General features: G+C 53.1%; 1 protein-coding gene across 1 annotated transcript; it reads right to left on the bottom strand.

Moving 5' to 3' along the window:
* Window positions 1-538: 538 nt before the first annotated feature.
* Window positions 539-21,461, bottom strand: SLC13A2 (solute carrier family 13 member 2). Its single transcript, XM_006211961.4, has 12 exons — window positions 21,360-21,461; window positions 8,722-8,850; window positions 7,786-7,922; window positions 7,466-7,680; window positions 6,751-6,931; window positions 6,536-6,658; window positions 4,534-4,752; window positions 4,219-4,307; window positions 3,834-3,955; window positions 2,563-2,724; window positions 1,791-1,928; window positions 539-1,244 (listed from the first exon to the last, which is right to left on the bottom strand). The coding sequence occupies exons 1-12, from the start codon at window positions 21,459-21,461 to the stop codon at window positions 1,074-1,076; spliced, it is 1,788 nt and encodes a 595-aa protein (XP_006212023.2). The 3' UTR covers window positions 539-1,073.
* Window positions 21,462-22,131: the final 670 nt, after the last annotated feature.

Genomic DNA, 22,131 nt, shown 5'->3' with positions numbered 1-22,131 from the left:
GTTGGGAGGCAGAATGATCCGGAGTGTTGTCTGCTCCTGGACTCTGAAGGCCAGAGTTTTGAACCTGCTCCTGTGTGTCTCACCTGCGTCCTTCTTGCTGCAGGTTGCCATTTTGGGTGAGGGTCCATCTTTCTGGGCAACTAGAATGGGTCAGTCTGCCTCCCCTAGTCTGGTGGGACTGGTTTTTCCAGCTGGTGGAAGGGTCGGTGAGGAATTGGCAGGGGCAGAGGGTTTTATGTAAATGCCCAGGGAGTGCTCTGGGAATGGGAGGCTGGTTTTCTCAAAGACACGCAGGGACTGGCAGCTCCCAATTAGCCAGGCCGGGTGATGTCAGTGCTACTTTCCTGGGTGGCTGCGCCCACTCCGATTGGCCTTGGCAGAGGTTCCTGGCCATTACCTTCTCCCTTGGGTGGGAGGGATGCCAAGGGGGCCACCATATGGGACAGATGCCAGGTCCCTTCCTAGCGTGTTCCCCTACCTGGGGCTTGAGCCATGCTGTGGACCAGTCCTGGAAAGTGCCGTGAAAAACCGCCACAGATTCTACAGAAAGACTTTAATGTGGCTAATATTACAACTCTCCCCACAAACCTGAGAGGCTGGGGAGACCTCAGTATGCTGAGCCTGGCCCAGAGGCCGCTGCCATGGCAACCACTGGTAGGCTCTGCAGCCCAGACTGCCCCAATCCTGAATTTCAATAAATAGAAGGCAAAGGGGTCTGGTCACCCACCAAACTGGTAAGACAGAGACCTGGAGTGCCAGACCGAACATGCTGTCTGTGAACTCACACGTGTACATGTCTGGCACACCTCGGATCATGTGCTCACACACAAACCCCCCTTGCAGACATCCTCACATGACATACCATCTTTACACACACACGTACACACATGTACACACAGCTTCCTCAGACACACAGGCTTGAGCGCATAGACACCTTCCTCTCACACTCACATGAGGTTAGGTATACACGTGCCTTTCTCTCAATGTTTGACTTGGAGCCTGGGTGCCCCTTCCAGCTCAGAGGAGTAGAAACGGGGTAGGTCTTCCTGGTTTGGTCCAGATTCTACGATGGTCTAGGGGTGAGGTGTTGTGGTGTTTGCCTGGCTGACCCCGCAGGAAGCCGTGGCATTGGAGTGAGCCCAGGAGGGGAAGGTGTGCAGATCAAACATGGGGATGCTCCAAGTGTTGATGGCCAGCGTGATGACCAAGACCCCAATGATGTTGAGCATGAATCCCGCACGGGCCTGGGGTGAGGAGAGCCAGTATGAGTGAGTGAGCGTTGGTGGTATAGTGGTGAGCATAGCTGCCTTCCAGCTTGAGTGAGTGAGCACTGACCTAGGCCAGCACCCATCCCTCAGGTGTTCACAGGCGCTTAGAGGCTCTCTCTCTAGCAAAACTCTTCCTGGGAAGTGCCCCCTTGGGTCTAACCTGCTGCACTAGGCTATGCCCCTGCCACGGGCTTGACTCCCAGTGCTAACAGGGCCAAGGGGAGCTTCCAGAGCCCTGGGTTTTGTTTTCCCTGAGTCCATCTCCCTGGGTGTGGGGGCCTGGCCTCTTGGTGCCTTCCCTAAACTCCTCACCCCTCCTCTCCTTCTCACGTGGCCTAAGGCTGGCAGGGCCTGAAGATACTCCTACTGGGGATCACGTTCCAACCTCCCCCACTGTCATCCACCCCAGACAGGGTCCACTCTCAACCCTGAGAATCTCAGTAGCTTTAAGCTACATTGTGGTCACCAAGAAGGAAAGACAGAGCAGAGAGTGCTGAGGCACGGGAGACCCCTGACACTCACCATATCAGTCACTCTGAGGCCTCCAAATGAGAAGGCGATGGCATTGGGTGGGGTGGCCACAGGCAGCATGAAGGCCAGGGAGGCAGAAAGCGTGCAGGGCAGCATGACGTAGAGAGGGTGAATGCAGATGGCCTGAGCCTGGAGGGGAGACGGTGGGGCAGAGCTGATCCCAGTCCCCATCCCAGAGGGGAAGGTGTGGCCCCCAATCTCCTGCTTTCCTCTCTGAGGGATGGCCCTCACCCCAATACACATTCTGGCCAGAAACCCACCACTTCTGCCAGAAGGCACTGGGTGACCTGGGAAGGGCCCTTTGACCTCTCTGGAGGGGATGAGTGTGTGGCCCTGCCCTGTGGGGCATGGTAAGGGGAGGGGCCCATAAAATGGATCTCAAAGGAGCTCGGGGGTGTCATCATCAAAGGCTGCGGGAACGTGCCTGGGGAGGAAGGGGCTGGGGACGCTTTGGGAAGCAATTGCATCCTGTCACCTCAGGAATGACCAGAACAGGGGCTGGGCCAGTGATGTGGGCGAGGCCACCAGCGAGCCCCATCAGGATACTCCAGGGGTGACATCACTAGGGATGGAGTGAATCAGGGGCCAGAGGGCCTTGGGGCCCAAAGTTACTGAAGAGCCTGGAGAAGGATGGAAGCTCAAGGGTCCTTTCCCAGAAATTAAAAGAGGTGCAGATAGGTCACTCTGACCTTCAGGTGGGGCCCTTGGGTGGGGGTGGGCAGAAGGGCTGCCTGGAGGAGGTGTGTCTGCAGGGCCAGCTCACCATGGAGGCCAGGATGGGCAGGAAGAGCGTGGTGGTAGCCACATTGCTGGTGCACTCTGTGAAGGTGGCAGTCAGAAGGCAGAGGATGAAGGCAATGGCGGGAGACGGCACACTCTCTAATGGGGTCAGCTTGTCCCCCAACCACTTTGACAGACCTGATGCCTGTGGGCAGAGGAGGGTGGTGTGTGAGAGGCTGGGCTGCCTAGGGCCCCAGAGTCCCCTGCTGAGGCTCTGGGAGGGTCCTGCTCCAGCCCACACCTCTCTAGAGCCTTCAGAGTCAAGGGCAGATTAGGAGGGAAGATGATACCCAGCTGAAACCAAGGGGCCCCCTCTTGCCCATGAAGGACTGTTGGGTGCGGAGAGAAGGATCAGATGAGAAGTGAGGAGAGGGAGCCAAAGAGCTTTCTTTGGAAACCTAGGGCTTGGAGGGAGTAAAGATTTTTGACTCCATTTACTCCTGCTCTCCTAACCTCTCTCCAGGAGGTCCCTGGCCAACCTTAGCCCTTCCCCTGCCCACTCCAGCCCAGCAGGTTGGGGCCCTTTCTCCTGGCAAGGAGGGTGAGGGGGAAGAGCCCTAGTGGAGACTGGGAAGAGGCTGACAGGGGAATGGGGACAGTCCACAGGGTCAGAAGAGCTCCAAGGTCTTGCTCTACCCACGCCTGTCATGCCAGACTGTGAGCCCCAGGGAGTGGGGGCTACCCACCCAGCCCCCAGCACAGTGCTTGGCACACTCAGTGAATGCTTGATGGATGAACTAACCAACCCCAGATCCAGGGAAGCTGCCTCCTGTCCGTGCAGTGAATGAGCTTAGCTGGGGTTGAAGGTTCAGGGATTTCCCTCCTGGAAGGAAGCTCTGGGGGAGTGATCTGGTCCTCAGAGCCAGGCTGGGTATGATCACAGCGCCCCCTGGTGGCCTGAGCAGGCAGCCGGCTTCAACCCAATGGCAGCCTGCAACTCTCTAGCGCTAAAGCGGTAGGCCTTCTTGTCTGGCAGAGGGTGAGGGGGTGGAGTGAGTGGTCACTGAGAACAGACCCTGCCCACCAGAGAAGCCTGTCTTCTCTTTGGCTTTGAAAACTCGACTAGGGAGAGGTTCCTGTGGCTTGTGCTTCCTCTCCCTCCTTCAGGGCTCTAACCTGTTTCTCCAGCTGCTGCAAAGTCTGTGCCCACCAGGGGGCTCCCGAGTGAGGATCAGGTCTCCCCTGGTGGGAGAGAAGCAGGGCCCCTCTTTCTCCACTTCAAACGGGCTGGGGAGTGGTGTGGGGGTCTCTCACCTCACTGCCCTTGGCCAGGGCAAAGCCACCGCCCAGAAGGATCATGATATTCCAAGGCATCTTCTCCTTTACTACATTCCAGCTGAGGAGGGCAGGAGGGGCCTTCAGCTTCCCTGGTTTTCCTGCTCCCCAAGCAGAAGAGGATAGGTCACTTCCACGTGGGGCCTCTCTGTATGGGTCCCTATCAGAGCTTAATGCATGTGAGAGAGGGACCCTCAGTTCTGCAACATCCTGACTTTGTACCTGAGTCCCTTTGCCCTTGGCAAGTCACCCTGACTTCTCTGGACTTTGCCTACCTCTGCCATGTGCAGTCGCAGGTCCATTGTGACCAGAAGGCAGGGTCTGCCCAGACTCCCTGCCCTGCTCCAGTCCAGGATCCTCTTACCTGGATCCTGAGTAAGCCCTGGGATCTTGGAGGGCACGATGAACATAATTACGGCGATGAAGATAGCCACTGTCCCATCGGAGGGCATGCTGTGGGTGGGGCAGGGAGGGCAGGCTTAGTGGCTCAGGACTGCTCAGGATCACAAGGTGGAGGGGTGGTGGAGAGGAGCCCCTCCCACAGATGTGCCAACTCCTCCTGGCAAGTCTCCCCCACAGCCCAGTGTTACCTCCTGTTCTGCACTGGGGACCCTGCTCCCTTCCCTCCTCCCGTAGCCAGGTGAGCCCCAGAAGTATTCCACCCCCATGAAATGCTCACCTTTTTCCATCCTTGTCAGAAAAAGCCAGGTTGCCCCAGCCAGTGAAAAAGCCTGGTTCCCGGGTGAACCAAAGCACCACCAATAAGATAAAGAGGATGGTGACAGCCTTTTCTGCAAACTTCATGGGGCCTAGCAGTTTGTGCTCTCTCCGGACGACATCGAAGGCCGCTCGCTCTTGCTCCCTCATCTCGTCCCCCAAGCCAAAGTTCTTCCGGAAGCTGCAGGTGGAGGAGTGGGGACAGCTCATGAGGGCCACACACCAGGCAGGCGAGCAAGGGTCTCTGAGTGCCCATGTTGCAAAGCCTGAGGCCTGCAGAGGCCACCTCAGGGTTACTACACCAAGGCTCTTGATCCACCCAAGTTTCTGGAAGAAGAACAGAAGATTCTTGGGGTGTCATGGCTCTTATTTAGCAGAGGGAAGGCTGGGGCTGGAGGTGCTGGGTTTCCCTGTGCTCAGCCCTGCTCCATCTGCCCTGATGACCCTCTGTCCCTCCAGGGGTTCTCTTGTGCTGAGCCCTCCCTTGCCCAGAGTGAGGAGGACCTAGGGCCTGGATCCCATGCCTCCTTTTGGCCCTGACTTATCATTCCTCTCCTCCAATAGCCTTTCAGGAAATCCCCCTTCCCTATCCTACTGCTTCTGGGCATCCTGAGCCAGCCTGAGCCCCACCTCAGAAATACAGGAGTCTGCAGCCCACATCCACATGCCACTGGCTGAACTTGTGTTTTGTGTTGACTTTTAACTTTTAACTTGGGCAAATCTCAATTCCCCTGCTGGACTGTGAGTTCCTCAAGGACAAAAACCATGCTTCACATGTCTTTGAATCCTTTATGGTGTCTGGCACTGCGCTGGGCTCTTTAGCTACCACCTCACCTTCTACCAGCCCTCACCCTCAATCTAACTTTCATCGCACCTGCCCAAGCGATTTTTCCAAAGTACAGTCACAGTGCTTAAACATTTTCCATGGCTTCCCATTGCCTGGGCAGGAAGGCAAATAACGACTCATACCACAATAGCACTCTTCCCACCACTTTGGTCCTTTACTCATAGCAGATATCACTAATCGAGCCCAGACTTGATTCCAATCGAGCCCCAGCAAGGTCTCACGTGATTTTCAACTTGGAGCTCTAGTGACCTCTAGTAATCAAGGGCTGGAAGTAGGAATAAAACCTATTTACTACTCTTGGCCTCAAGAATAAGATCCATACTCCTTATGTGGCACACAAGATCCCCCATAATCTTCCCCTCCCTACTTCTCCAGCTTCATATCCTGATGCTCCTTTTTGCTCTTGTGTTTTAGCCACACAGAACTAGAGTCCCCCCAAACCCTTTGTGTTCCTTCTTGCCTCTGTGCCTTTGTACAAGCTCTTCCTGCTCCTGGAATGCCTTTACCTGTTCTCTACCTGGTTGACTTTTAACACTACTGTTCAGGCATCATCTCCTCCGGGGCCTTTTGGAATCTCCACTCTCTTGGGCTGTGCTCCCACAGCACCTGGGCTTCCCCCTGTCACGGCCCCTATCTTATCATCACCCATTAGGTAGTGAGCTCCAAGGACAGGGACTGTGCCTAATGCTTCTAGTATTCTCAGTGCCTAGCACAGGGCCAGACATATAGTAGGAGCACAACAAATACTGTTGTAACTGACCATGTTCACAGTGTTTGTTCCTTAAGCACTTACCAAAGGACTGTGGATCATGATGGAATGGGACCTGGCCTGGGCATCAGGAGACCTGGTTATTAATCGCAACACTGACACATCTGGTTGTGTACCATGTCTTGAGCCTCAGTTTGCTCATCTCCTAAATGGGGTAATACTCTCCACCCAGTAATTCCCTCAAATGGGGGGGGGGGGCAAGTGTCCAAAAGTGCCTTAGGAGGGAAAGGCCTTCTCACTAGGATGGCAACTATGTCCTTTTCCACAGAGCTATCTGGGTACCCAACTGGAAGCTCCCAGAGGGTAAGCGCAGGCACCTGGGAGTCTCTTGCCCACTCCACCACTTACTTGAACCCCAGGAAGAGAACCTGCAGCCATAGCCAGGAAAGAAACAGCAAGATGACCATGGTGGGGAAGGCAAAGCCGAACCAGGAGGCAAAGTTCACCACGTTGGCATTTTGGGGGAAGATCCTGTAGGGAGATACGGCTGCTGTGTGACATTGCCCAGTGACCAGCCAGCTCCCCAGTCAGAGTGCAGACTTCCCCACCCCTCAGTCACTCACGAGTTGACCTGGCCTTGCAGGACCAGGTTGGGCGTGGTGCCGGTCAAGGTGGCGATGCCCCCGATGCTGGCTGAGTAGCACACACACAGGCTCATGCCCTGGTTAAAGTGGAGCTGCTCCTTGTTCTGCTGCATGCTGGGCTTCGAAGGAGCAGGCGGGACAGGGTGGTCCTGCTTGTTGTCTGAGAACAAGGGAGCGCTCAGGTTGTGGGCTCCAGGGAGCTTGGCTGGGGCTCTATGGCCTTGGGGGTGCTGTGTCAGTGAGCAGTCTAGACCTGAGCTTGGGGTAGGGCAGGGGCTGCCTCCGGGTCTGCAAGGGCCAGCACTCCCTGGAGTCTCAGGCTGGGGTGACCCTCAGACACCATCTGGCCCAAACCTCTTGAGAGAGGGAAACTGAGGCACCAGAAAGGGAAGATGATCCAAACCACACCAGAAGAATGGAGCCTGAACCCCTGACATCCCACCAGGCTCTCGTTCTCTGCTGGCCAGGGTGAGCCAGCATCGCATCTTGGTTTGCGCAGGGCTGAGGGGATTCTCAGCCTGTGGGACTTTTCATTTCAAAACCAGGGAAATCCCGGGCAAACCAGGACAAGTTGGTCCCTGTACTTCTTGCCCTGCTCTTCTCTCTCTAAAAGCACCAAGATGGCCACCTAACCATAGAGACCATCTCAGACTCTCCCCAAGAACCGAGGGTTTGGGGCAGCACCTGGCCTCACCTTTCTCATCAAGCTTGGTCTCTTCCTTCTGGGGACTTGGTTCCTGGAGTTCAAAGGCGGGGTTGTTCCTGCCCTCCTCGACATCCTTGCCCACAGGCATCTTGTGCAGCTGCTCCAGAACGGCTTGGGCGATGGGCAACATCATGGCTGTGGTGGCCGTGTTGCTGATCCACATGGACAGGAAGGCAGTCACCAGCATGAAGCCCAGGATCAGCCTAGGGACAGACAGACAGACTGACTTGTGCTCCAGCTTCCCTACAGGGACTAGGTGCCCGGAATGCCACCATCCCAGGTTCTGATCTCGGTTTGTGGGAACTCACAGGGCAGGCCGCACCCCGATGATGAGAAGCACGCGGAGGGCGATGCGTTTGTGCAGATTCCAGTGCTCCACAGCAATGGCCACCAGCATCCCGCCGACGAATAGGATGTTGGTGTCCTTAAGGTACTCAACACTGACCTGGCAGGCAGGGACAGCTGAGAAACAGGAAGGGGTCCCCCAGCCCCGTGCCTCTGGGCTTACAGGGTGCAGGCACTCCTATTCCCCCAGAGATTGGTCCCCTGGGCTCTTGGACCCAGATGGAAATGGTCTTTGGATCATCTGCCATTTAACATTAAGCAACTTCCTCTCTTCCTGCCAAACTCATTCTTTCTCCACTCAGGAATGACTGAAATCATCTAGCCTGATTCCACTCATGTTTGAAGCCACTGACTGTGAGAGAGATCATTTAAACGCTGTTCCTAGAAACTAAAGCAGCCGTTCTCAAAATGTAGTCCCTGGGCCTGCATCACCACCAACCTGGAACTTGCTAGAAATGAAATGGTTAGACCCTGCCCCAGATCTAAGGAACCAGAAACTTTGGGGGGAGGCCCAGCACTGTGTTTTAACCAGCCCTGCAGGTGGGCCTGATGCTCAAAGTTCCGTCCCTGAGTGAGAAGGCTACAAGCTCTTTAGCTGGCTATGGAGGCCCCCTTTCCTGGATAAAAGCATTTTCACCTCCCTAGCCTAGACCTAATCACTCCCACTTTGAAATAATTCTTGACAACAGCTGTGCATTGGCATATCTAGAATCCCCTTCCCCGCGTCTTCTAGTTGATTCCTCCCTCGGTGCTCCCTGACCTGTCAAGCAAAGGTGAGGCACCGCCACCCCCTAGCCCCCTGTGCCCTGCCTATGATGAGGCCTCCTCCATCACCAGTGTCCTAGGGCAGACCCTTGCCATTTCTGGGAGCACTTCCTCCTGCAGCTGGGGAGGCTTACCTCGGAGGCATCCATGATGCCCATCACGGGGAACAGGATGACGGGGAAGAAGGCGGTGACAGCCAGGGGCAGAGCCTCCGTGCACCAGAGGAGTGCCATGAGGATGATGGCGTAGCCACAGTAGGCTTCCTGTGGGGAAGAGGGGAACAGCAAAGCCTTTGGAGGGGGCAGGCCTGTGTCCCAGAGTCATGTCACCTCCTGCCCTCAGGGCAAACAGGCCATTTGTAACTGTGGGGAGAGCCTGTGAAACCCACAGTCATTGATTCCAAGGTCCCGTTTAAAAATGAAAACAGAAAACAAAGCAAAGCCTGACCACCTTGTTTTTGACATTGGGGAGCCTAGACATTATACTCCAGCCCCTTTGGGGAGTGAAGGGGGCTCAGGTGAGGATCCCTAGATGAGGTGGGGGCTCATCTAGATGAAACCAGGGTCTGGGACATGTGGACCCCTGCCTGCCACCCTGGCCTTCCCTGGCTTTATCAGAACCCGTAAGAATATATTTGTTTGTATAATGATTTAAGTAATATTTGTTCCTTTGGCTAGAAGGTCAGTTCCATAAGGAGTCAGTTTTGTAGCATCTGGATCCTTGGAGCTCAGGACCCAGCAGGCTTCAGAATATTTCTGAATGAATGAATCACTGAAAAGTTTTGGGAATAGGGGCAGCGGGCTCTCATTCCTAGTAATCCAGGCATGAACACTGCATTGCACAACTCCAGGAGGTGCATTCACATTATAGAACGTGTGGAAGTTTCCCCCATACCTGTGTTGTGTGGGGAATTGTAGGGTAAACCCTGGGGCATAGTCTTGGGGTACTAGAGGCCCTCCTTTCCCTCGTGAGGCCCCCGAAACTAGAGAGACCTGACCTTAGCCCTGGGAGGAGACCTGACCTCAGCCCTGGGAGGAGACCTGGAGCAGGAATGATGTCTGACAGCCACAGTCATCAGGGGCCCATCCTCCTTACCAGAGCCTCTCGAAAGCCTAGGGAGGGAGGGCGGGGGAATCATTAGCCAGAAGGAAGCCTCCAGGGAGAGGGTGCTGCATCCAAGCTCCTCAGGGGCACCTGCCCACTCTTTGTTTGCCGAAGGAAGGGGCTGCATGCTGAGACAGTGGGCCTAGGGGGCCCCTCCTACGTGCTGTCTCAATTGCCCAGCCCTTCTTGGGTTTCTCTACCTGGTACAAGCTGGGCTCACCCCTTGTATCTCATGCCCTTAGTACCCTGAAGCTTCAAGGAGGGTCTCAGGACGAGGAAGGTGCTGTTTATTGAGCCACTCTCAGGGGCTGGGTGTTTCCGTGTATGTAGTTACAGCCATGGGTGGGTCTAGATGAGCTCTAGAGGGTAAGTGGCTTGCTCAAGGTCTCAGAACTAGGGAGTGGCAGAGCCAGGTTGGAACCCAGGCAAGGTGTCTGGAATTGCATAATTCAGAGAGCATTCCCTGGTAGTCCCCTGGAGTGATGCGGTGCACAGCCTGCACAGCCTGCGCAGCCTTCTGTTTGATGCCAGGCTCACTGTCTTTCCAGGAAACCTGTACCACCTCTCCTTACCCTGAACAGAAACTCATTTGCCCCAGGGGTGGGGCCACCTTGACCCTCGACCAAAGATCCACCCCTCTTCCTCCCCCAGAGGGAGGTAGATTCTGCTGAAGCAGCTGGTTCCTCAAACACTTTTCTCACCTGCGATGATTGCACAGACTGCTACCCATCCTCCCCTGGGGCTAAGGGCAGGCCAGACCCTGTGGACCCTGGCGTGCCCCCCACGCCCCTACCCCCCAGAATTCTCTGCCTAGAGACAAGGGAGGGGGCTGGGCCAGATGACTCTGCTGATTCAAGAAGAAAGCTCTGCTAATAAGGACAGCAGAAGGATCCTGAGGGCTACTCTGTGCCAGGCCTGAGGCTCTATGCACTTCGAGTGGTTTTAATCACATTTATTACCTCTGTGAGGGAATGACTATTGTTCCCATTTCACAGATGAAGAAGAAAGCCGCAAATAAGTAGATGTCTCAAAGTCACACAAATAAGTGGAAGAACCCAGGCCACCTGGTTCTAGAGCCCCAGGTTTTTGCCTTCTACTCTGAGCTCCATCCCTTGCAGCTGGGGGTGTCCTCCAGCCTCAGGCTCGCTGTGACCAGTGGGGTGTTCTGGAGGTGAGCTGGGGCTCTGAATCCAAACAGAACTATTTTAGCTGGGGCCTGCCACTCCCTGTTGCCTGGCTCGGGGCAAGTTCCTTCACTTCTGGGACCCCACTTCTACCCCCCAAAGGGAGCTGTGAGCTCCAGCCTGTTGAATCTATGGCTCCCCTACCCCTTTACAACTTCCCTGCATCCCTCTCCCTGTCTGTCTCTGGATCAAAACCCCGAACTTGTTTCAAAGTTCCATTCAGGAAACTTTCCTGGCCCTGGTGGCTCTGGCCTCACGTCCCCCTCCCACCTTCTTGGGCTGTTGTGTCCAGCTGTAGCGTAACTCGCTGACCTGCTCTTCCTGGGTCATGGGGCTCTTAACTGGGGCGTGGAATGCCAAGGATCGGTGAGGTTGGATGGGAAAACTATTTCATCTTTTAACTAACATCTAACTAAGATTGTGAACAGAGGCAACAAAACCATAGAGCGGTACTCTTGGTGATTTTGTCACAGATGTTTGATTGTGGCTGTCAGCTCCTAGATACCCACACAGATCAGCGGCTGCAATTATCTCAAAATGTGTCTTGAAATATTGTTTACCTCCATCCCTATTTTGAAATGATTGGAGTTATTATATCAAATGCTAGGTCTTATTTAATGCTTGAATAAGGAAGCACCTCTACTTCTGAACTGCAGTTATTTTTTTTCATAGTTTTATAACGGTATTTCAAAATGGTTGGTTTCTCTCGTCATCTTACGTATTTTATTTTGTGCATTTCAAAGCAATATTTTGAGAAGGGCCCACAGTCTTCACCAGACAGCTGACAGCATTTATGGCTTCAAAATGGGAGCAGAGCCCTGGGGAGCCTTTCTCCTTGGCTCCACAATATGTCTGATTCCAAGGTCTGTATCCCCAGCTCTAGAAGTGGGAAGTTGGGACTCAGATCTGTCCTCCAAGGCCACCCTCTACCTTCTGCTTTGCTGCCCAGCCATATATATCTTGGGCCTGCGGCCTATGGCATGGGACCCCTCTGACTTACTCCCCGGGGCTGCTGTACTGCACGACTCCATGCACCCTTCTCAGAGGGAGCTGTGTGGGGCACAGCCTGTACCCTGTCTGATGTAGCCCCTCCTGGAGCTCAGATACCAGCCGGGAAGAGTTTTCTCTTGGAGGCGAATGCTCATCTTTCTGCTCCATCACTACGTCCTCCTGCCCCAGGCCAGCAGGCTAGTTGTTCCCCAGCTCTGTTCCTTGGCTGTAGAATGTGCTCCCCTCTCAGTCTGGGCTCCTGAGGACAGGGGTCAAGTCTCTTTCACCTCCCTGTCTCTAGCCCCTCGCTCTTTTGCTAGTGCTGGTCTGGGTCTGTAAATCCTCCTTTCCCATTTGTCCCCGCTACCGCCCACCCCTACACCAGGAAGTCACCCTGTTGAGATCCCCATTCCTCTCCAAATTCATGCAGCCCTGCTATTGGGAGCCCCGGGGTCGGGGGTGGGGGGTGCGGAGGAGGCACTGGGCCTCCTGCATTTTCATGAGGCTGTCACTGGACAAACACCCTCGCTGCTCCAGGTCACCTGCTGGTTCAATACCTCAAATTCTTTTTTACTTCTCTCCAGCTCTGGGCCATTAGCCTGGTCCAAGCGCCAGCATCTGTCACCAAGATTCCTTCAAGAGCTTCCTTATTCACCTCCTAGCTTCCTCTCTTGCCCCAGAAATTTCTTTCTCGCTGTAGCCAGAGTGATCTTGAGCTACAAACCTGTTTAATCCACTCTCTGCCTCCCAGCATGTGCATGCACACACACACACACACACACACACACAACCTTCAAAGCAGCTCAAATCCCTGCAGGCTTTCCCACTGCTCTTAGGAAAATTTAGGGGCTGGTCTGTGCCTCTCCTCCTTGCTCTCTCTGCTCTAGCCATGATGGCACCTCTTCCAGTTTTTCGAAGGCTCCATCTTCCCTGTAGCCACAGGGCCTTTGCACATAATCTCCTTTCTTCCCTCCCCACTTTGCTCGCCTGATGTTTACTCATTATTGAGATCTGGACTCAGGGAAGCCTCCATGGGTTCCACACTGGCGTATATTCCCCATTTTTCTCACTGTAAGTCCCCATGCCTCTTCTGCATGAGCCCTCCTCATGGTCTGTAGTTAAACATTAGCTTTCACAAATTTCTTGATAAATATCAATCTTTGTCATCAGAGCGTACTCCCCAGGGAGTAGGGGCTGAGGCTGTTTCTGCTCACCCCAGCAGGGTGCTTGGCACCTCTACAGAGTTGACACTGAATGAATGAGTGAATGAATGTTAGGCAGTGGGGTACAGACATGAATCAAGCGCAGTCTTGGCTCTCAGGGAGTCTGAATGCCCCATGTGGGCAGGCCCGTAGTAATGGTGGGCTGCCTGGCAAAGCCACCAATGAACAGAAGAGGTAAACCCTCAGATGGCTTCCAAACCCCAAGGCTGGAAACACAGGTCAAAGGTCAGAAAACCTGAGTGCTCAGGCCCAGCTTTATTGCTGCATGTCCTCGGGCAGTTACTTAACATCTCCCTGCTCTGGTTTTTGTTGTTGTTTTTCAGTCTTTGGTTTTTTGACAAGCAATATTGAGCTTTTCTAGCTGTACGCACATTTGTCTCCTTTATGCAGTGCGCTTATCTACAAATGAGAATAAAAGGAACACCCACCTCACCGGGTTATTATGAGGAAGAAGGATGTGATTATGTAGGTCTCAGCTGTAAAGGACGGTAGATGGAAGTGAGCAGATGGCAGGGTTGGCCTTGGCAGAGAAACGTATTCCTGGGCTGCTGGAGAAACAGGCTGGATGCAGGCAGTACAAATGAAGATGGAAATGCCTGGGAATCCAGGGCAGACTCTGGACCCCGAGTGTGGGCAGGATGTGGACCTACGGGCATCATGGTCTTTACCTGTTTCCGGCACAGAGTAGCTTGTAACTGTTGGGCAGCAGCAAAAATGCTCACAATCTTGAAGGTACCACATCTTATTCCTCCTGGTGATTGAAGGTTAGCTTCAGGGTGAGTTACTCCCTCTACCCCTCTGCCCCTGGCAAGTAGGGATGCTGAGGGTAGGGAGCACTGCTGGATCTGGGAAGTGAGGTGAGGAACTGGGTGGCAGCCTGCCAAGCTCTGCTGCAAAGAAAGACCGGAGAGTGGGATCCCAGAGAAGGGGCCCTTTCCCTGAGCCTTCCTCTGTCTGGGCTGAGGAAGGCTTCTAGAGAGGGCACACTGAGTGGGTGCTGAGGGATGAATAGGAGTTCAGTGGGTGGGCAAAAGGTGTCGACATGAGGAGTCAGCACAGAAGGAATAGAATGAGGCATAAAAGATCAAAACACATTCTTGGAGGGAAGGTGTGTCATGCTTGAAAAGAGCTGTGTCTGCCCCAGAGGAATCTAGGACTTTATCTTGAAGACAAAGGTGAAAAGGGGAGGCCCTTGAAGGATTGTAAGCAGAGAGAGTGACATGGTCAGGTTGGTGTTTCTATTAAAAGATCATGCTGATGCTGCCATATATGATTTTTAAAACTACGTGGACAAGTGTTTGTATATACAGAGGAAAATCTCTGATTCGGGGATTCTTGCCCTGTTTTTGGTACCAGGATCCTTTTGGCAGCCTGATGAAGCCTTCCAATTCCTTCTTAGATTAATATTTTTAAATGCATTAAATAAAATGCATAGGATTACAAAGAAAACTAATTATATCAAAGTACAGTTATTAAAATATGAAAAAAGGGGTAAGATAGAGATATATGTGACTCTTTCTTAACTAATAAGATTTCCACCAGCTAATGGCTACTGTAATTTCAAAGTCATGATTAACACAGACAATATTTCAAGGTACTGGCAACAGCACTCATACGATTTGAAAGTCTCTGTGATTCCTACTGGTGGCAAAGTAAAAACTATTGTTCACATTACTGTGGTGTTTTGTCTGCATTCATAAGCAGGAAACAATGCTAAATTTTCTTTAGAGGTAATTGACAATAAAATGTAATTTTTTCCCTCCAAGTTCACAGACTTCCTGAATTGTCCTCCTCACAGACCCCCCCAAGGATGAGGAGTCCCCTTCTCTGGAGGACAAACACCATGCTGGCCACTGAGAACACCCTGAGGAGGGACACTGGGGCACTGCATGGGAAGGGTACCTCTCCGTTTCACATTTTGTGCTGTTGGATTTTGCACAACATGCATGTATCACCTAATTAAATAAATAAACCACCTACAGATGCAAATAGGGTGCTTACACCTGCCACCGTGTGATGGCTCGATCGGCAGCCACGGAGGCTGGGAGGTCCCAGGAGGCCATGATGAGATGTCCAATGGGGAGGTGACAGGGGCAGAGATGTTAGGAGATGGAAGACAGAGAGTTGGGTGATGGCTGCTGGGTTGGGTGGGAGGAGGAAGACTCCCACACGCCTGTTCTGGACGTCTAGGTACATAGTGACCACAAGGAGACAGCCAGGTGGCAGGACTTGGGGAAGGAGGTACCGAGTGGGCTGGGGGCAGGGGTGGGTGTGATGTTCTTTCTAGGAATTATAGGTCCATCCAAATGCCTAATAGCTTTGAGAGGCTAAATATACAAAGGAGACAATGGCCAGTCCATATGCAAATATAGATCCTAAGATCTCTGCAGCAACCAGCCTGGCAGCCAAACCACAAACTCCCCAGCCACTGGCCCCAGACAATCAATTTGCTCAATGACTGTCAGCTTCCTTAATTTTTGGCCCCGACTCTCTACCACCACCTCCAACTCAGGACCGACCTGTGAAAGCCACATATGCTCTCCTAACCAATCACAGAGGATGCCTCGCTTCTAGTGCGCCCCTCCAGCTTCCCCTGCCAACAGTCTCCAGTCAGGGCACACCTGAAGGAAGCCTTCCTTCTTTCCACTCTGAAGCATCCCCACCTGCCTGCCTTTGAGCATCTGCCAAAAGCAAGCGATGGAGCCTGACTCCCTGCCTATCCTCTGCCTGGTCTCACTTGGGTGATCTTTGTTTATTTCTGCACCTTAATGTGAATGTATTTGTTGCATCATCTGCTTTAAGAGGCCAAAGGGAAACAATGGGTCTCAGTGTCAGAGAAAACAAAAGTTGGGCGGTGGGGGTTGGGGGAGTCCTGACATCACAGATTGGGCAAGGGCCAGACCTGCCTGTGTCCGCTTAAGAGCAAACCAGCAGGCTGGAATTGAAGATGAGGGAAGGATTCCCACACTCCTCCCTGCCTCTGATCCCCACAACAGCCCTGGGCCTTGCTGCACAATTACATCCAGGAAACTGTACTGCTAGAGTCTTGCTTGCTTTCCCATTCCTGACCTTCACCTAGCAGGTGCCGGAAGCATGAACATGATTTGGTAATCTGGGGGCAAAGTTCAAGTTGGGGAACCTTCTCTCTTTACTCCAGAGATCCTCCTGGCTTTGGAGGCTGGCTCCTCCTTTAATCCTACCCCCAGGAACAGAAGTTAACGATGGAAAAGAAGTCAGGCATCTACACAGTGTTCAAGGCCTGCTGAGTTTGTCCATGGGCCAGGAATTCAGGCTTGAGGCAGAGGGTGCAGGGAACCATTGTTTACTGAGCCCTGGGTGCCAGGGACTCTGCAAAGCGTCATCTCATTTCATCTTGACAGTAGTCTCTTAGAGGTGAGAGGCTTGGAGAGGCTTGAAAAGGTCACATGGCTGGATGTGCCACAAAGTGGATTTGGACCCACATCTCTCTGGCTCCAAAATCCCTGTTTTCTTCCCTGGACTCTGCCTTCTCAACCAAGAGCCAAGAAGTTTCAAAAGCTAGAGGTGGGCCCCAGAACTGAGGTCCAAATTCCTCACACAGTCTTCGTGCCCACAATCCTGGTCTGTCTTTGAGTTTCAGGAAGAGCTTGCAGTAGGAGTATTTTAGTTATGCAGATTTTAAAGTGCACGTGGCCACACAACACGTGCTGATTTTAACATCCTAGGAATGCAGGTGATTCCGATTAAGAAATTCTGCCTTTTGTTCCTACTGTAAATACAATCTAGTTTCCAGCTAAGCTCTGTCCTGGCAAACACGGTGCTATGGGGAGACAGTTTTCATGGATAGTCCTGTTGGGTCCTGGGATGTACTTGCATTTTCAACTCCAACTTACTAGCCCTTTGACCCCTGAGCAAGTATTTATCCCTCATGGCCCTCAGCATAAAATCCTCACTCCTTCCCCTGACCTTGTAAGGTTGACATTGGCTGACTTCTCTGTCACCCTCGGCCGTTTCCTGCTCATTCAGGTCCCCAGGCCATGCTGCCTTATTTATCCCTCCACCTTGCCAAGCTCACCCCAGGGCTTGGGCCTTTGTACTGTGTGTTCCACCTAGACAGCTCTTGGCCCAGAGCTGTGCTCGGCTGACTCTTACTTGCCAGTCAGGTCCTAGGGTAAATGTAACCACCCCAGGAGGCCTCCTGCGCTCACCCCATCCAGAACAGCCCCTCCCCAAGCCACAGTCCCAGCATGAGGTGTGGCTTTCACTACATGGACAGTATGTGCTTTTGTGTGTCTCTCCACCCCACTCCCTTCCCCCAGAATTACAAGTTCCCCTGAATCCTACCTCCAATCCCCTGCACCTAAACCGTACCTATCACATGATTCGTCTTCCCTAAGAAACAGATGAAGGGATGGATGGTTTCTGGCACACCAATGGCTTCTTCACTATCTGGTTGCAGGGTTGGGAGAGCAGTGAGAAGACCTCAGGCCCCATTGTCCCTCATCCACTGGGACCACCAGAGGGTGGCAGGCATTTCTAAGATCCTGTTGCTAATTCCTCAAACACATCTTACTGTTTCCAGCCCCGACACCTTTGCTCCCACCCTTCTGTTCACCTGGCCTGCCCTCTCCTGATGCCTCTGACAGTTGAAATCTCACTCAGCCTTCAAGGCCCAACTCAGAATCTCCCTCACCTCAGTTGGAAGGCTCTCCTCCCTCCTCTGAGCTCCTGCAGGCTTCTAGCTCTACACAGGGTCCTCTAGACTGAAAGCAACTTGAGGACAGAACATCTGTATTCCTGTTTGGTAACCCCCACCCCCCACCCTACCTCCATACAGAGCAAGGGCTCAGCAGACATTCCAGACTGGATGACCATGGAAGGACTGGCTGACTGGCTGGATGGACGTGCCGGTTGATGGCTCGAGAGGTGACTCACAACAGCCAAGGCCAGGTTCCAGTCCAGACTTTGCCTTTTTCTAGCCGGGACTGGAGGCCAATTCCTTTACCACCCTGGGCCTCCATTTACATGTCTGTAAAATGGAGACAACAGGAGTAAACTCACAGTAACTTAGAGGTTATTGAGGGAAATAAAAGGGTTAGTGCTTTGAAGTGCTTGGTACATCGACTAGCACATAAAAAGTGCTCAATAAATGTCAACGGTATTACACGGACGCAAGTCTGAACCTAGTCTGGGACTTCTCACTTCAGGGCCCAGGGGCTTGGAGGTAAGCCCGAGGAGCCACCACAGAGAGCAGGGAATCAGCAGGAATTCACATCAGGGCCCTCTTTGCCCACATGCATTCATTCACTCATTCATGTGATAAGTTTTCATGGAGCACCTGCTGTGTGTCTGGTACTGGGGCTTCTGCCTGGAAAAAGACAAAGTCCCTGCTTTCATGGAGCCTACATTCTAGTGTAGGGGGTTCCTTGTGTCAGAGAATAAATAGAAAATAAACAAATACATCATTTCAGAGAGTGAAAGCCCTTTAAAGGAGAGGGTTTTGTAATAGTGAGTGACGGGGGCTGCTCAGAGAAGGCTTTTCTGAAGAGGTGGATTTAAGCTGAAACCTGAGGAATGAGAAGGAGGCATGTGGGAGACCATTCTGGGCAGGAAGATGAGCAATTTGAGGAGCAGAGAGAAAGCGGGTGAGGCCGGAGAAGCGTGAACAAGAGGTAGGAGACGAAGCATGGAGACAGAGGGGTCTGCAGGGGTGGAGCCCCCGGGACTCGTGGCTACCCTAAGAGGCTTGGATTTTATTTTAAGTTTGATGGGAAACCTGTGTGGGGTTTTAAGCCAGGTAATGACATGAGGTTATATTTGGAAAAGACCACCCTGGCATTTGGGTGAAGAATAGTCTGGGGAGAGGTAGGGATGGGAGAGAAATGATGGTGGCCTGGACCAGAGTGGAGGCAGTGGAAAGGGACTCCATTGGGAGTATTTTTGGGAAATCGAGTCGACAGGACCTGCAGGTGCATGTGGAAGTGAAGGAAGGAGAGGCAGCAGGAATGGCTCTGAGATAGACTTTGAGCCGAGCCATCTCTTGATAAGTAAGACAGCAAGTAGAGTCAACCAGGAGATGAGCAGGCAGGTTGTGTTCTGGCCGCGTCAGCGCATATGCGGCCAAAAAGAAAATGTTTGGGAGAAGTGTCCAGTGTTAGTTAGATAATACAAGTTTAGAGATTAGAGCTGGGCGTACTGACTGGGGAGTCACCAGCATAGAGCTGCTTTTTAAAGCGGGACACAACAGAAGGTCACCTGGGGGAGAGTGAGGAGAGGAAGAAGGAACCAGGAAAAGTGGTCAAAGGGAGAGGAAAACCAGATGTCACCAAAGCCAGAAGAAAGCAGAGCAGAGGAGGTGACTGGCTGGGACTAATACTGCAGAGTAGTTGAGGAAGGTGAGCACGGACCAGGGGTTTGGTGACATGGACACGGATGGGGCCATGATGAAAGCCCTTTTGGGACGTAGAGGCTTGGAGAGTGGAGCTGTCTAAGGAGAGACAGGCAGTGTAGACAGTCTTTGAGTACTTCCGTTGTGAGACAGAGCAGAGAAAGGAGGCATATGGAGGGAATTGCGGGACTTCAGGAGGGTTTGTTTTTTTAACATGGGAGATATTAGAGCTTGTGTGTACACTGATGGGAGAGATCAGGCAAAGAGGGGAAAGTCAATGATGTAGGAGAGGAGGCGGTAATTGCAAGAGCAAAGTCCTTGAGAGGGACTGGTAGCCAGGGCTCCCGTGGGGGACTGGCCTCCACAGATAGGCTCCGGACAGTTCCTCTGAGCCAGGACAGGGAGGCAGCATCTGTAGGCAGGAGGCAGGGGGCAGGGTTGGGTGCAGCACAGGGAAGACAGTGACTGCTGACACCTCACACTCCCACCAGGAGGCCTGGCTTCTCGTACTGACTCAGGATTTCCTGGGTGACTTTGGGCAAGTTACTAAATCTTCCTGGGCTGTCCTTTCCTGGGGAGTAAAATGGGAATCACACTTCCTGTCTGTCCTCCCTCCTGGGGTTAGCACACTTGGCTCAGCCTGTCTGGAAACTCATCTGATGGGTCCCTAGCACAGAGATGCCATGGGCTTTGGCCTGAGATGAGGGTCATCTCAAAGGTCAGCCAGGCCTTGGCACTTACCAGTTGTCAGGGACCCTGGGGGCTGTTCCACTGCCTCCCCAGTTCCTTACCCCTTTGGGACACCATGAACAAAAAGGCTGCCTCGAGTTCCCGATTTGTGACAAAAGGAAAAAAATGGCTCAGAGGGCATTTTGGTGGGGAGGGAGGGTGTGGGGTGGGGCCAGGGCCAGGCAGGATTCTGTCTCAGCAGCAAAGGCTTTGTAGCCAGACCACGCCCCCAGCTCTGCCACTTCCTAGCTCAGCCAGAGGGAGATTTACTGCGAAGATTGGACCTCAAGGCCACTTCCCAGACCTACCCTTCCCAAAGTTCGTGTTCATTTTAGATTTATAATTGTGTGCTCTTTTACTTTACCAGGAGGGTCCCCAAAGTGCCTAATATCTGAGCTCCAGAAAACAGGATCGGCCCCAGGATTTGGGGTAAGTGACTTAACCTCACTCTCTCTGTCTGTAAAATGAGAGTCAGATCTGCCTCATGAGATGGGGGAGAGGGTTACAGGGTGCACAGTACAGGGCCTGCAGTGGGGGCTCCAGTGAATAGGAGCTGAAGTTATGACTCCTGCTGCTTGGATGGGGGCTGGCAGGAAGCAATGGCTCTTATTCCTCCCTGCAGGGTGTGCATCTGTGGTGGCCACTGGCAAGGGAGTCTCATTCAATTCCCATCCCTCTTCCTTAGGAGACTTAGCTCTTAGGATCCCAGGTGAATGCCTTTTCTTCCTGTTTGCACTCTTAAATGCACAAACTACCTGAGGCCAGCTTCCTCTTAATCCTCTTCCTCCCAATCCTCTTCCTCCCCATCTAGCAGCTCGCCCAGCTCATGCCCTCCTGAGCCCAATTCAGGGCTGGGTGGACACAGTAGTCAGATCAACTCCATCTGCCAACACCTGTACCTCCTTTACGGAACTGGCTTCCTGCCTCCCAAGGCAGCGAATTCCAAGTGCACCTGAGCAATTTGCATTGGGCTCCTACTACTGGGGGCCAAACAAAAGCCCCCCTCGGAACTTTTAACCCTCAATCTTCAAGAGGACCAAGAGGTGATAGCCTCACTTTCCAGGCTAGGAGAGATGAGTGGGTCATGCTGATCCTAAGGATGCCCAACCCTGGGGCAGACAGTCCTGCCCCTGCTCCCTTGGCACTTCTCCGTGCCCAGAACCCCAAGTCCTTACCTTGGTCGGGATGAGGATGGGCAGAGGTAGCAGGAGAATGGGCAGGAGGAGCACAATCAGGTAGGAGCGATAGGCCCATAGGCCCTGCCAGCAGGTGGCCATGGTGTGGACCCACGGGGGCTGCCAGGTCACCGTCCGGATCCAGGGAACTGAAGGACCAGTGTTGTAGCAGGTAGGCGGCTAGGCAGGCTTATATAAAGCCACTGGAGTGTTAACCATTGACCCACCCTGGTAATCAGAGTGTTTCTGGAGTCCGGGAGGTAAGAGTAAGGAGGAGGGCCCTGCAGGAAGTATAAAGATCAGGAAGACTTTGCAAAGAAAGGGAGGAGGGTGAGCTCAAAGAATAGAAGCTAAAGGTTCCTTTGAGAAATTAAGCCCAGAGTTAACTCCTTCTGTGTGTGGAGGCTGTTAAGGGCTGCGGCTGGAGGAACATGAGAGGGAAGGATGCCTGGGAAGCCCTACGGCTGGCATCCACAGGGCAAAACCCAGAGCGCCCTCCCCGGCCCAGCCCCACCACCATCTAAGAGGCTGGCTTCTCCAGGCACTTTATACAGGGCCCTGGGTGGGGCAGCCTTGCCTCCAGAGACACCCTGCCCTCTGGGGGTTTCCAGTATAGGATTGAGGAAGGCCCGGAGCAAGCCCTTCTCCTTCCAGGTATCCAGGAAACCGACAGAGCCACTGGACCTGACCATCTCTTATTCAATGTGTGCTGCTCATGCACTGACTTAATTTTGAAATAGCCACTTCCTTGTTCTGCTGTAATGTCTCCTTA

The sequence above is a fragment of the Vicugna pacos genome, chromosome 16 (assembly GCF_048564905.1).
Source record: "Vicugna pacos chromosome 16, VicPac4, whole genome shotgun sequence".
Lineage (NCBI taxonomy): Eukaryota > Metazoa > Chordata > Mammalia > Artiodactyla > Camelidae > Vicugna > Vicugna pacos.
This window is presented reverse-complemented; position numbering and strand designations above follow the sequence as displayed.

Bases quoted from the DNA above. Each gene is read 5' to 3' on its own strand.
- SLC13A2 (XM_006211961.4), bottom strand. From the start codon at position 21,461: ATGGCCACCTGCTGGCAGGGCCTATGGGCCTATCGCTCCTACCTGATT. The intron at 6,659-6,750 runs GTGAGTGACTGA...ATCTCCCTACAG, and splicing joins CTGCAAGGCCAGGTCAACTC to GATCTTCCCCCAAAATGCCA. The intron at 4,308-4,533 runs GTGAGCATTTCA...CCCCACCCACAG, and splicing joins TCTGACAAGGATGGAAAAAG to CATGCCCTCCGATGGGACAG.